Raw genomic sequence first — 14,870 nt, forward strand, 5'->3', positions numbered from 1 at the left:
AACACTTATATGATAAATTATTGAAACGGGCAATATGTCACAGAAAAAAGCAAACCGTCATGTCAAAAACATGTCGCAGTTGGCCAAGACTGCTTGACATCCACTTTTGCCTTGCTTTTATACATTTCAAAAATTACCTATAGCTTTTACATTATTTAATATTTTCTTCTCAAATTTTCTCCAAGTTATTTCATGATGTGCATACATTTTATCATAGATCACTTTTGATTGAAATAACATGTAGAAAATGTGTAAAAATGTCTTTTTCCAAAATTCAGGTAAAAATGGTGGCCATTTTGGAATGATTTGCATAAATATTTGCATATATTTTGCATACATTTGCATATTTTGGGGGGCTTTACTACATATTATGCACGTCTGTTTATTTGCGGTCGATCGCGGAAAATCAGTGTGCGCATACGCGGTAAACGAGATCGCAATTCTCACGCGTGATATTTCGTGATTTGGAATATTTAAATGTTTAGAGCATGGGGGGTCGAACGTTCTTCACACTTTTCCCGCCCATTTTAAATAAATTAACCTTATATGGTGATGTCACATGAGAGTTTGGGGAATACCCTTACGTCATTCACTGTGTTTACATAGAAATTTCAACGGCACCATATGCCATAGTTGACTGACGACCGTTGAAGACGGACGCAAATTTCTTGCCCTGTAAATGGCATGATTTCACAACAATTGTAAAATCGTCATATTTGTCGAGCAGAATAAATATTTTTTCAGAGTTTAAACATTAATGAAATGAGTTTTATGTATTTTATGCTGAATTTAGCAAAGTTTGATCATGGGTATATGTCCGGGCGTAGTCTCTGATGCCGGGGCACGACGTTCAAAAATGTTACAATTTTCGACGATTTTAAACCTGTTACGCCAATTAATATTTCTAACGGTCGGTACAAAACTCAATCATCGAAGTTCTAATCAATATGTCAGTTGTGGCTGACCTCGAACTTCATCAAAAAGCGATCGAGTTACGATGTAGACTTTGCTGTGGCAATGTAAACAGACCCGGAAGTCGTAGGTACAGAGTACGTGAGTTTGTCGGAGATATCAAGGTTACTTTTAGTACTGATGTTACGAGCGATGAAAACGGGTTCATCCTTTGCACTTTTGTGGCAACTGTCACAGAAAATTGTTGCATGTAAAGCAAGCCATACTGCTGGGAAAGGTCTATCAATTCAATGGAGAGCCTTTTCATTGGTCTAAACATCCGCGGAATGGGGTGTGTTGCATCTGTTCACTGTTAGTGGCCAGCCAGAAGGGAGGCAGATCTAGGAAGCAACTGAAGTCCCCCCACAAATATGTAGCTCAACCATCATCATCTCTAAGCTCTGCCAATGAACTTAAAAAATCTGTTCAACAGTGCCCCCCTTCAGAAAAGTCAGCAAACATAGATGACATATTAATGAAAATTGAAAGTGAAAAATCTGAGAGCTTTCAAGGTGGCAGTGAAATATGTCTCCAACCTAGCATATTTGTTGACCAGATTTCTACTGAATTTATGTGCCCAATATGTAAAGAGGTGCTCGATGGGCCAGTACAAATAGTATGTGGTCACATATACTGTAGTGAGTGTCTCCGTGAATGGGTTTCGGCATCAACAACTGTCAGTAGATGTCCCATTTGTCGTTTTGGAATCACCTCACCTACCTGTATAATAAGATGCGCCATCCCGTTCAATACCTGTCTTGGGGAAAAGTACATGACCTGTCCAACTTGTCAGGATACCCTACAACTCTGTCAACTAAAATCGCATAAGTGTAGTGATGTCAACCCTGCTGAGGCTTCAAAACCAACGACCCCGAGTGAGACCGAAAATGCAGTTTCTGTGCTTTTGAGGCCTGGCGTCACACTTTCTAATATTCCTGGCTTTGAAGACCTTGCCACTAAATGTCTGAAGGAGAAAGTGGACTGCACACCAAATTCACAAAGTGGTGCTCCTGTGCGTTTTAAAACAGGTGGTCCTGTAAGTTTTAGATTTTATTGTCACTTCTTTGAGATCAGTCTCACTTTTTGTAGATTGATGATAATATGTGAGCAAAACCAATCATGAAAAGTAACAGAAAATACTGCATGATCCAAACTACAGAAATTTCAGATATTTACTTAATAACTTCCATTAAAAGAAAAACAATATCACTGTGAGCACATACATTATGGTGTGCAAACACCAACTGTATATGTAATTTCCTATGATATTGTTGAGAAATATAATGTTGAATTCAATAACCAGTATCAGTGTATCTTGTCTGTGATATTTCTGGTTAGCCTTAAAGGGAAAAATATCTAAAAAAAAGATTTTTTGCTCGCCGCTCCTGAGCCTTGGTCCAAAAGATCCGATGAACAAGATTTTTCTTCTCTGGCCTAATATGAATACACATAATACAAGGTATGGGGATAATCAGCAGTGGCATTTATGCACTTTTTATTTCTTCAGCCAATTTATATGCAGCGCATAACGAAGCCAAGGAAAGACAGTGCATCAGTGACTCCAGAACCAAGTTAAACAGAAGTAAAGTCATCTGTCAACTTAGGAACCAAGTCAGTGGTGGTAATTCTGGACTGTGTGAAGAGTTTTCCTGTGATATCAAGACACTTGATAAGACAGAGAGGGCAGCTGTCCTTAGTAATCTTGGTCTCCTCCCAGACATGAAAGCTGGTGATGGTCTCAGTATGAAAGTAGACATGCGTCTGACTTGGTATCAATTCCGAAAACTGAAACAGTGAGTAAAGCAGCTCAGTAGTCTTTCAGTACATGTCTAACTTTACAGTTGAAACTTGTAAAAACTTGATTCAAGTATGAAAAATATTTGAGAACTTCCATATGGCTGGTTCTAGGAAGTGACAACACCAGCATCTCTAAATCTGATATATTGAACTTTTAATCATGTGGTAACTGCTGTCTGTGTTATTAGTTTAACATACTCTCATGGCTTCAGCAACATTTTTACATTGTATGTCTCTTTCAAAAACACGTTGTCAATATTGACTTGACAGAATATATATTCTATAAGGGTTGTGTGATATTTTGTGTGGAGTTTGACTTACTAATGCATGGTCATTTTATTTTCATCAAGGTGGCTGAGAAAATGGAAGCTGAGTTTGAGAAGTGAGGTGCATGACAGGAAGGAGTTTGCTGCCCTTACACCATCACTGTATGCAGAATACCTTCCATTTACATTTCCTGTCAAAACATCTACGGGCAAACAAAAGATGGAAATACGATTGGCACCACTGGTTGGCTGTGATGACTTGCTTGCTCTGGTTGAGCAACACTTAGCAGCCAATCATGAGTGAGTAAATAGTTTGCCTTTCCAGATAAATACAAAATATCTTACAGGTACCATAATATATTAGAGAAAGAGAGAGAGAGAGAGAGAGACAGAGAGAGAGAGAGAGAGAGAGAGAGAGAGATGTGCAAAGCAATGCCACACAATTACATTGTCATTGATCAGTATTTTAGAATATACATTCACCATAGCGTGTCAGTGTTATTCACATGTGCATCCATTCTCCCTGCCTAATTTTTAATGGGATGAAGATAATTTTGCATTTCAGACTTGGTAGGTTAACCTGGCATTGTGGAACCATCCCTGAAGACATCATCCAAATTAAAATTGGAGGTGATAAAGGAGGTGGATCAATGAAGTTCATCTTTGAAGTCTGCAATCTGGAGCATCCAAATGCAAAGGAAAACACTGTAGTGTGGTTGTTGTTTGAGGCCGGTGACAGTCATTACAACACGACAGTGGCACTAGAGAACTATGCCCAGGTTGTCAACAGTTTGAACGGACACAAATGGAAGTAAGTCTGAAGCAAATTATCCATAAAATATACCACACTGGTCTTGCCATGTCATTGAGTAACTGTGATTCAGCCGTTTGATGAAGGTGTCTCTATGTGAAGTTAAGCCAAAGGATTAAATATTTTCCAAAGTCTATCACTTTTAAGTCATTTAGCAGTTGTTTGTGCATACAGTGTTTTCCTTTGCATTTGGATGCTCCAGATTGCAGACTTCAAAGATGAACTTCATTGATCCACCTCCTTTATTACCTCTTTATGTAATATTTTCAGTTGAGTGAGCGCAAACAATGTAATCTCAATCAAAGCTATATGTACATGTAAACACAACAATTTGTTCGATATTTTGCAGCAAATACACAATAGAGGTGGTTATGTGTGGTGACTATGAGTATGAGACAAAGATGTATGGCTTATCTGGCGCTGCTGGTAAGTTTGGTAATTAATATTTTCATCTGAATATGATCAAAATTTTAAGAGAAAAGCTACTATAGAATAAAGTGATTGGGCATATACTAATGCAGTCTGTTGATCTTGGCAGGTATTTCAGTGATTGTTCTATTGAAGTATATTCTGACTGTTTGTGTTCATGTCAAGCAAATTATAGTGCCAATTGTGTATATCTCATTTTAGGTAAACATTCTGCCTGTGGTGCAACATAGATAAAGATCTGGCCAAGGAACCTCTGTCTGAGCGTGGCAAACAATGTCCTCGAACAGTGGAAGATATCATCCAATTCAATAACAGTTTTGTAGCAGCAGGAGCCAGATTAAAAGATGCATCCAAATACTTCAACTGTGTCCATCAGCCAATGTTGATGATTCCAATTAGCCAGGTGAATATAAAACAACTTAAGTACAGTACTGTATTCCATTAAGAGCAGTCAATGATAACAAATACATAACAATGAAAATAATGCTTTTATCATCTTTGCATATTTTGACAGGTTTGCCCACCAGCATTGCATCTAAGCCTTGGAATCTTCTTGAAGCTATTCAACTTGCTAGAGAGTTACTGCATACCTCTGGATGTTCAAATGTATCTTCAAATACACAAGAACACTCCTGACAGTAACTCTCAACCTGCAACACAGGTCCGGGCAGATTTTAACACCTATCTGGCCCTAGCAGTTGAAATAGCTTCTTTAAAAGATACCATGGCAAAGATCGATGAGGAGTTGTTGGACATAGATGGTCAGATGATTTCTTCCATGTTAGATGACCAACAGGAATCAGACTCTCCACAGACTAGCACAGACATGAATTGGTTGCAGGCTGCGAAATGTGAAAAACAAAGAGAGCTACAAACTCTGGTTAGTAGGCTAATGTCATTCTCAGTTTTGATACTAGCTATTCAACTACGCAGTCATGTTTTGATGAAAATACAGTATGAAAAAGACATTCACTCTCAGGAAATTTGGTACTACTTGCTGCTGATGCAATACATTTTTTAGCATAGAAGATTGAATGCATTTGTGATTACATGTACATTGCATTATGACATGGATTATACAGTTATAACAGAGTACTAGTATATTGATTCTTGTTATTTTTTCCTGTAGCAAACAAAAATTACTACAAAACAGAAAAGCTTGCCAAGTGAGACTGGTTATATCATCCAGGCCATTGATATGACACTGCAGAGTATTAATGTTAAACGTCAGGCATATCATGGAAAGAGCTTCATTGGAAACCACGTAGATACTTGTTTAAAGGTTGGTATCATAATGGCCTTTTGGAAACAACATTGTTGCCACAACATTGTTTTTAACTCATGACACTACCTTCTGATAAAATTCTCCTGATTGGAACTCATATTTTTACAACTCTTTTCTGGTTTACCATGAGTGGGGTTTATTTTGAAGCACTGTGGGTATGAATTGTTTTCACTGGCTTGGTTTTGTGAAAATTCAAAATGTATTTTTCCTCCTTGAGTTAACAAAGGGATTTCTATCCATTTCAAATTTCAAGTGTCAATAAACATTGAGTGTAATTTGTTTCTCTAGTACAAAATTTGCAAGGTGACCGATGATTCTTAATTCTTCTCAAATTGGTGAAAGTACGGTTGCAAGTTTCTCTCAGGAAAGTTTCAGAGCAAATTTAAGATTGAAGTCTTTCATTTATAGGACATATGCTACCTTAACACGTATAAATTCTATTTTAGCCCAAGAACATCAACAAGATTTGTGCGACTGTGGTTAACTGTGTGCAGTCCATGTGCCCATCACTTATTGACATGGCACATGAGATCCATGACTTGTTTGAGCCTCTGCTGCTCAAATTCAGTAGATGTCACTCTCTGTACAGCGTCAGTAGACCACTATCCCCCAGTGAGATCAGTGAGTTTGGTAAGTAAGCTGATGTAAGAAACCCTGTGATAATTGAATAATTTTAAAGGTACTTGACCTGAAAACCTTTCATAAAATCGATGCACTTTGGTAGTTCAAATTGTATGTATATAAAATGCATCAGACGAATGCACGGTCACCATTAAAGGTCACTTCATCAAAAGCATATGGCCCAAAGGTCAAATTGCAGGTGTATAATAGAAGCCCTAGTCCACATAGCATGGCATACAATTTCAGAAGTTTAGGTTGTAAAAATGTCATCCTGTTTTCTCTAAGTCCAAAACAGAGTTTTATACAAGACTTCTTTGATTATTTTCCCTTGTAATTCTACACATGACAAAATCTCATGCAAAATGGCCTTCTCGTAAGAAAGAAATAAATGATCATGAGATCACACAAACTCATTTTACACATTTCAGTTTTATTTTCATCAGTGATTATAGGATGGGGGTATAAAACCTTAGTTTTTTCAGAAAAACTATCCATATTCAATTTTTAGGACATAACGTAGAAGACTTTATGCGATATTTCCGCAATAAGTTCCCCAACGAAAGTGTCACACCTAAAATGCACATCCTAGAAGATCATGTGTTACCATGGATGGAAGTACGAGGTGTTGGATGTGGCCTCCATGGAGAACAGGGAATGGAAGGGGTGCATTCAGAGTTCAACAGGCTGGGTGCAACTTACAGCAGGATGCCAGACAAACTTCAGCAGCTACAACAGCTTATGAAAATGCACCACTTGTCAGTACATCCCGTCAAATCATCAGACAAACCTGAAATTAAACGGCGAAAATTAAAAACATAGTTTAAAATTGTAAATTGAAATCACATTTTAATGAACTGATAATTGAATCAACAATCAATTTTATCTCTGAAAAAACAAAGCTTAGTTTATCACTCCTGAGGTGTTATGTATTTCCCATCTTTTACCATAGCTAATGTATGTGGCTGTGAAAGGGTTAAACCTCTTACCTGCCATTGCTTGACATCATCCACAGATTTGTCCAGTGTGTCTTTCATTTCTTTGACTGGTGAGATGACTTTAGTCCAACTCTGCATCAGATCGTCAAGGTCACGTTTCAAAGTCTCAGCTCTCTGTGAGAGGTTGAGTTCTTCACAAAGTCAGTACATGTTATACAATGTAAGGGTTGATTGCTGTCATAGAATGGTCTGGTGCAACTCCTATCAAACAGAAATTAAATGTATGAAATTTAATTTGGCATTGGAAAATGAGGAGTTTTAAGCCTAGGTAAGAGACAGGCAAAATCAGTATAAAGTCAAAAACAAAACAGAATTAATAAAGAAAAAAAGCGTACATGAAGTAGAAGAATGCAATAATTACCATTTACAGCATCTTACAGATATTTTTCTCTCATATTTTTTTATAACTATTAAAAAACACATTTTCATTCATTTATCACTTCTGACTCTACTTTGTTGCAGCTTACAATTTTCCATCAGTCAGCTGTGCAGAATGATTGGAGTCCAAGCTAAGCACGGCCGTCAGTAAGCTGTATTCAGTATAACTGGAGTGCTAAGGCGAGCTGCAGTATTCTCAACAAGCATACGCCGAGGAGCCATAGCTACTCTGTGGGTATGGAAGTCTGCTTGATTGATCGTCTGCTCCATCAATCGATCTTGAACTCGGTATTCTGCCCTCTGTCCTAACTAAATATTACTTTAAAGCCTAAATCACAGAGTACGCGTTTGAGGGGAGTAGACTAACTAGCCGATAAGCGGCTGCGTCAGGAGCATCTGCTGTGAAATTTTACTGTCTTAGTGTCTAACTCTGAGAGCGATGGCCCAGATATTAATTTTAAACTGAGCATTATATTGCCACAAAGGAAACTGTTATTGTGACTCACCTTCGACTCCTGTTTGGTCGCACGATATATCTAAAATGATTCCACATTAAATGAAATATGTTCGGGAGGTAACTTGGATCGTTCCTAGCCATATCCGAAACGCAGTGCACTGTATATACACTTGAATATCGTCAATATGCACCGCCATCTTGTCCGTCACTCACAGTACAGAGGAAGCCCGGCAGTGGATCTGATGAAGCGTGCAGTTCTCGTCAGTTCCTTGCAAGTCTCTGGCTCAGAAAACAATTATCCTTCACAGAGAAATGTTCCGTGGATACTTTCAGTGATACGTTCCAACTTAACAGTAATCACTGACTCTGAAAGATAAACGACGTTCACATCGAGCCTTAGGGCCATACATCGCGTAAGTTTTGCTTGTGGACGGTAATTACTATGTCTGACGCCTTGGAAAAATTTACACCAATGGTATTCTTTAGCGCCCTCTATATCTTAACGAAAGTGCATCTCGCCGTATGAATGCAGTCGTCCTGTGTACCAGTAGAAACTGAGGAACTGGTCAGTTTCTTTCGCCTGGGAGCGGTGAATTCATGGGAGGTCACCCTTTTTTTACTTTGGTGTTGGGGTCACCATGTCTTTGAAACGCCCAATAGAGGTCAGAGTGTTTTGAATTTCCACACGGGCCATACACTTTTCTAAAATGCATCGTGTCAGCAGCAAATTTCATCATTCAGTTGCATTTTTCGGTGCGCCCTTGGGGCGTGTTACTTTAATAATCAGACATATTTTTCAGACCTACATATATCAGAGATATTGTATATTCAATATTTTACATGGGCTCTTCGGGCGCATTAGGGACTGGTCAGTTTCTTCGCTGGGGGGGCGGTGGATTCATGGGGGGGTGTCACCCTGTTTTTGACTTTGGTGATAGGGGGGTCACCATGTTTTTGAAATGCCCAATGGGGGGGGGGGGGGTCAGTGGGTTTTTGAATTTTGACACAGGCTCATCATTGCCTAAAATGCATTGCGTCAGCCACATATCATTCAGTTGCATTTTCAGCGCGCCCTTCGGGCGCGTAACTTTAATAATCAGAGATATTTTTCAGCACACCCGACTTAACATAACAGGCACACATATATCAGAGATATCTGTTTGTTCAATATTTTTCAGTGTGCTCTTCAAGCGCATTACTTTAATATATCAGACATAATTCAGCACGCCCTTCCGGTGCATGACTTTCAGGATGTTCATATTTTCGGTGCGTTCTTCGGGCGCCATACTTTAATAATCAGAGATATAGTCGGAGATATCTCGATGTTTGCTAAGTGAAAGTGTACCATTATGAAATCTACAGTTCATATGGAAAGCACGACAAATTTCTGATACTTTTCTGTAGTCTCTATGATGAGAATTCAGTATGAGAAAGCATATTATGCACAAATATTTCACAATATATATATTTGATACAGTGACTTATTTTAGAGAGAAAAATGACAAGATATCTTTCGTTCTTATTGATGCAACTATTTTCCTTTGTGTCTCAGGTTTTCTCTAAAAAGATGCTTTTTATGGATAAAATAACGGTTAAAAAAGGCAGTTTTCGTCATTATTTCGTCATTGCTTTTATGGTTTCAATGTTACAAGAAAAGGTCCTCTCAGACACTGCACACATCAGATTTGGCTAAAATAGCTCTCTATGGCTTCTCAGGAGATTTAATTAGATGGCTGGCAAGTGAAAATTTTTGATTTACTGCTTTTTCCTCTTTGATATTAATGATTGACATCCATTTCTGGACAACAGTTCAGGACATCTGGTTAAGCATAGAAAGTGTGAAATACATTCACAGCTCATTCAAAATGTACTGTATTCAAACTTTAAGATTGACACTTTGAAATTCCTATCTTACAACTGACATGTCAACAATTTCATTAAAACACAGAATGACTGTTAAAGTATGAATGTATGTAAAATATATAATATATATATATATATATATATATATATATATATATATATAAAATTTATGTCCACCTTTTGTGTTACAGTTGTCGCGTGCGGGGGGTCACCCTGTTTTCAAAATTTGGAATAGGAGGGTCAGCCACTTTTTGACGTCGGCAAAAAATAATCCACCGCCCCCCCAGGCCGAAGAAACTGACCAGTCCCTTAGAAAAGTTAAATACCAACACATGTATTTGTAAAATATACAAAATAAAACCAGCAGAGGGAGAACATGCGAGATGCTGAGGGGGAAAGCGTCAGAGGGGGCTGTCCTTATCTTGCATGGACAATGTTGAGAAATTGATATGTGCAGTGCTGCAGTATGTTGCAATCTGAGAGGTGTTTTTACTTTTTTCTCAGTAAAATTGCTAAAACATCCAAAGGGGAGAGCACGAGAGGGTGATTTCCCCCTCTGGTAATGAAAATTTTGAGACATTGAAATGTGTAATGGTGCAGACTGAAAGGTGTGTCAATTTATTTTGCACTCTGTAAAATTACATTGAACACTAAAATTGTTGGTCACGTTTTTTGCATAATCAGTGTTTGAGTCACAATACTCAACTACCAAACAATGACAACACATTTTGTGAAAAACAGTTCTCACTTTTCCAGAGATTGAAGACAAAAGAATATGCAGGAATGAAAAATCTGTGACCTCCTTGTGTTATTTCTCCAGCAGCCAACTTCTAAAGCCTGAATACGGTATGGTTAGTTGTCGAAATGGTTATTGAACTGAAGTATATGTTTCTGTGATAATGAAGGATGAATTCAACAGTTATTTTTTTCCTTGACCCTGTGAAAAAATTGAGAGACTGATGTGTGCAATGCTGCACTCTGGTGCAATCTTAGAGGTGTTTTCAATTTGTCCTTTGAAGTAGTAAAACTGTTAGAACACCCCAAGAGGAGAGCACGAAAATTTTGAGAAATTGATGTGTGAAGTGGTGCAATCTCAGAGGTGTTCAATTTATTTCGCATAAAAAAATGAGTACCACCTTCTTCCTTTCTACATTTTGAACAACCTCCCTTCAAGTTTTTTAAAATTTTGAGTGACCTCTTCCCCCCCCCCCCACATTCCTCCGACCCAGACCGTAAATAATGACGGCTCCCTTAAATTAAATTTTGTGAAATAACGCAACTTCGAAAACACAACTCTTTTAATTAGCTGCAATATTGTAACCCACGGGCAATGCCTCGGTTTTTCGCAAATTAATTGTGTTGCGCCGGCCTTTGGTACAGGCCGGCGGTAAACAGCCTACACGGAGAAATGCCGGCGCACTGTCTGTGGGCGACAATTATTGCAGCTACTATGCGATTGCGTAAATTTACTTAGGCTACGACCAAAACTACAGGTTGCAACATAAATGGCGCAGTGTTCGATGCCGCTTACCTGCAGCAACAGTTATCAGTCTGAAATAATTGCCAGGCAATAGAAGCTCTGGTTTTAAGTATATCAGTCACACATACATCAGAGATATATGTATGTTCAATAATTTTCAGTGCGCTCTTCGAGCGCATTACTTTAACATATCAGACATTTTTCAGCACGCCCTTCCGGTGCATGACTTTAATATATCAGACATATAGGCCCATATCAGAGATATCAAGATGTTTCACATTTTTCGGCGCGCCCTTCGGACGCCATCATACATATAAATCAGAGATATGTCAGAGATATCTCGATGTTTGCTAAGTGAAAGTGTACCATTATAAAATCTGCAGTTCATATGGAAAGCATGGCAAATTCCTGATACTTTTCTGTTTTCTCTATGAGAATTCAGAATGAGAAAGCAACATGCACAAATAAAAAAGATGCTTTTTAATGACTAAAATAACAGTTCGCCAAAGGCAGTTTTCGCCATTATAAGCTGTGCTTTTATGGTTTCAATGTTAAAAGTTCCTGTCAGACACTGCACACATCAGATTTGGTAAAATAGCTCTCTATGGCTTCTCAGGAGATTTAATTGGATGGCTTGCAAGTCAAAACACCAATCAAAAGTTTTTGATTTACTGCATTTTCCTCTTTGATATTAATTATTAACATCCATTTCTGTACAACAGTTCTGAACATCTGGTCTGGTTAAACATAGAAGGTGTGAAATACATTCATAGCTCATTCAAACTTTCAAATTGACACTTTGAAATTCCTATCTTAAAACTGACAAGTCAACAATTTCATTAAAACACATGACTGTTTAAACTATAAATATGATGTGGTACGCGCACAAAGGACGCGCGGTATTCCAAAACGTGGTAGCCGGCTATATCACCTAAGTCATGTTCTATCATTTTTTGTTCTACTTCACGAGAGTGATGCTCAGCTAATCACAGTACCTAGATAATACATGAGGTGTAATAATAAACAACAACCCAGCTTCCGTCTCAGTGATGAGAGAGAGAGAGAGAGAGAGAGAGAGAGAGAGAGAGAGAGAGAGAGAGAGAGAATAACAGATGATGCTGCTGGGTCACACCACGTTCATAAAATTTAATGTGTTCACGTCCATGCCCTGCAAGCTGGTCCTCAATCACTATTGGGTTTAGGCCGCAAAACATCGGGTTTTGGCCGAAGTGTATAGTCTCAGTACAGAATGACCATACTTGTCACAATTCAATTGTGGGCTCCATGTATACATGTATAATGCAAAAGACGCAAGTAAAATGAGAAATGTTCACAAGTACAGAACAGCTAAAGGAAAGAATATAAAAGTGTAACATTTCAAAATGGGTACACATTGACAATCATTGGACCAAGAACTGATCTCGGGGTACTCCAGTATCAAGTGACTAGAACGATGGTTTGGTAGAATTAACAACAACACACTGAGTGCGATTTGAAAGATAAGATCGATTGAAACCAGCTGAGAGCATTACCTGAAATACTTAGACGGTCCCTCAGACGATTTAGTAGAATAGTGTGATTCACAGTATCAAACGCTGTAAAGATCAAGTAAAACTACTACTACAAAAAACGAGATGGATGAACAGTCTCATATACATTACGTTTACTTTTTTGTACGTCCCGCACAAGTTCTGTAGATAACATTGTAGATAAAAAGAACCGACTCATTTGAGTGTTTGGATACGGAGGTGCCGAAATACTTATCATGTTGATGATATCTAAACAGCTTGCTGTCGGTCTATGTCAACACTCTAGGTAGACGAAACATGATACGATGAATGCAGACAAATGCTGATTAGGATTTTTTGCGAGACACGTACATGGATACATAGTGAGACTCTGAGAGTAATGAATGAAGCAGCGATTACCACATGTCAGATAGAAATGTCTTTTGAATGCTGGTTTTTATTCTGTCATATGCAAGTTTAAATAAAAAGACTTTCAATGAAACACCGATCCATGGATACCACACAACATATTGGCTTTCATGTATTGAGTTGAAGGGCATGCATTTTCTAAGAAGTAAAACTTGACAGACGTCTAAGTAACACTTTACTCCACGGTTTATTCTTGTGTGTCTATAAAAACAGCTTGGCATCAGTACGTCTTATGGTTAGCCAGAGTGCCAGAGTGCTGTCCTAATTAACTTCAGTCTCTACAATCAACACGACAAGTAATTTAGCACTCCCTTGTGTGGTCTATCCAGACACTTAAATGAGTCGGTTCTTTTTATCTAAGATGTTATCTACAAAACTTGTATGTTTCGTACAAAAAAGTAATGTAATGTATATGAGACTGTTCATCCATCTCGTTTTTCGCTGTAGGAAAACATCATGTTTTGCGTCCAGTGCTAGTGTCAATTGTAGCCGTCTCTATCTGCAAATTGTGATGGATCACCCAATGAAAGGCTAACATGATTTGCCAACCTACTACCAACAATGTTATCCAATTCCAATACCTTTATTAAAAACAACAAATTTTACACAGGACAATTTTTTGAGAATGTCGTGATTCAAGGATGTTTTCCTGAGAAGAGGCTTAACAGGTACATGTCTGAAGTCTGCTGGAGCGACACCGTCAAGTACGTAACAAAACTCGCACGAGATGAGTCTGCCTCAAAATCTTTGAGGGAATTTGGTCCGAGCAACAGGTAGACGAAGGCGATGAACGATGACATTGTAACCTCGTCAAGAGCAGTAGGTACGAATGAGTTAAATCGACGCATGCGCACTGGCATCAAGTCAGAGATCAGTGAATAATGCATGTAGATAACCAACTCTACTCATCTGGTGTATGACCCAAGTTCAAACTTGCAGACTTCACGCAATCCGAAGAGAAACGAGCGAGTTTGCTAATTAGAAAGGCTCATCTCGCATTGACAATGGAATTGATGTACGAGACTGACCTAGACATTGTTCAATGACTTGACACAGTTTTTTGATCACCAGTGCAATCACTGACCATCGTCGCGTAGTGGCTTTGTTTAGTTTTCCGAAACAAGGTTAACGACGTTCATCTGATAAGTACTAACTTACTTCTTCAATTTTCTGCAACCCTCTCCCTTCAAAATATCGTCATGATAATGGCAGAACTTAAGAATTGATAGACAAAAAGTACAAAGTTAGCGCTGGAATTTCATGAATATCTGCTCTTCGGGCAACTTCCATATCCGTACGCATGGTCCAGTTTGAAGAGCCCTTCAAACAAGCGAAGAAGCTTCGGCTGGTATTGTTTGCAGTGAACGACATGCACAGTTCATTTAAGGTCAACGTTTCATCATTGGCATGCGACTTGACACGCGACCATCGTTTTCTCGCCGTAGCGTTTACATGGTATACAGTTCACTTAGGGAGCCTTCACACTGAGTAAAATGCTTGATATACAACATGTAACAATATATACACATACACTCATTCCGTTCATTTTTCAAATGGTAGTGACTCAGGTTCGTGGACACATATTTTTAATCAACAGTTT

General features: G+C 38.4%; 1 protein-coding gene and 1 long non-coding RNA gene across 2 annotated transcripts; one reads left to right on the forward strand and one right to left on the reverse strand.

The window, feature by feature from the left end:
• The first annotated feature begins 5,271 nt into the window (after positions 1-5,271).
• On the forward strand, positions 5,272-7,152 carry LOC139146373 (uncharacterized). Its single transcript, XM_070717760.1, has 3 exons — positions 5,272-5,536; positions 5,986-6,169; positions 6,669-7,152. The coding sequence occupies exons 1-3, from the start codon at positions 5,453-5,455 to the stop codon at positions 6,977-6,979; spliced, it is 579 nt and encodes a 192-aa protein (XP_070573861.1). The 5' UTR covers positions 5,272-5,452; the 3' UTR covers positions 6,980-7,152.
• On the reverse strand, positions 6,571-8,433 carry LOC139146374 (uncharacterized). Its single transcript, XR_011555134.1, has 3 exons — positions 8,040-8,433; positions 7,147-7,356; positions 6,571-6,947 (listed from the first exon to the last, which is right to left on the reverse strand). It is a non-coding gene; the product is annotated as an uncharacterized lncRNA (long non-coding RNA).
• Between the last annotated feature and the right edge of the window lie 6,437 nt (positions 8,434-14,870).

Source organism: Ptychodera flava, chromosome 12 (genome assembly GCF_041260155.1).
Source record: "Ptychodera flava strain L36383 chromosome 12, AS_Pfla_20210202, whole genome shotgun sequence".
Classification (NCBI taxonomy): domain Eukaryota; kingdom Metazoa; phylum Hemichordata; class Enteropneusta; family Ptychoderidae; genus Ptychodera; species Ptychodera flava.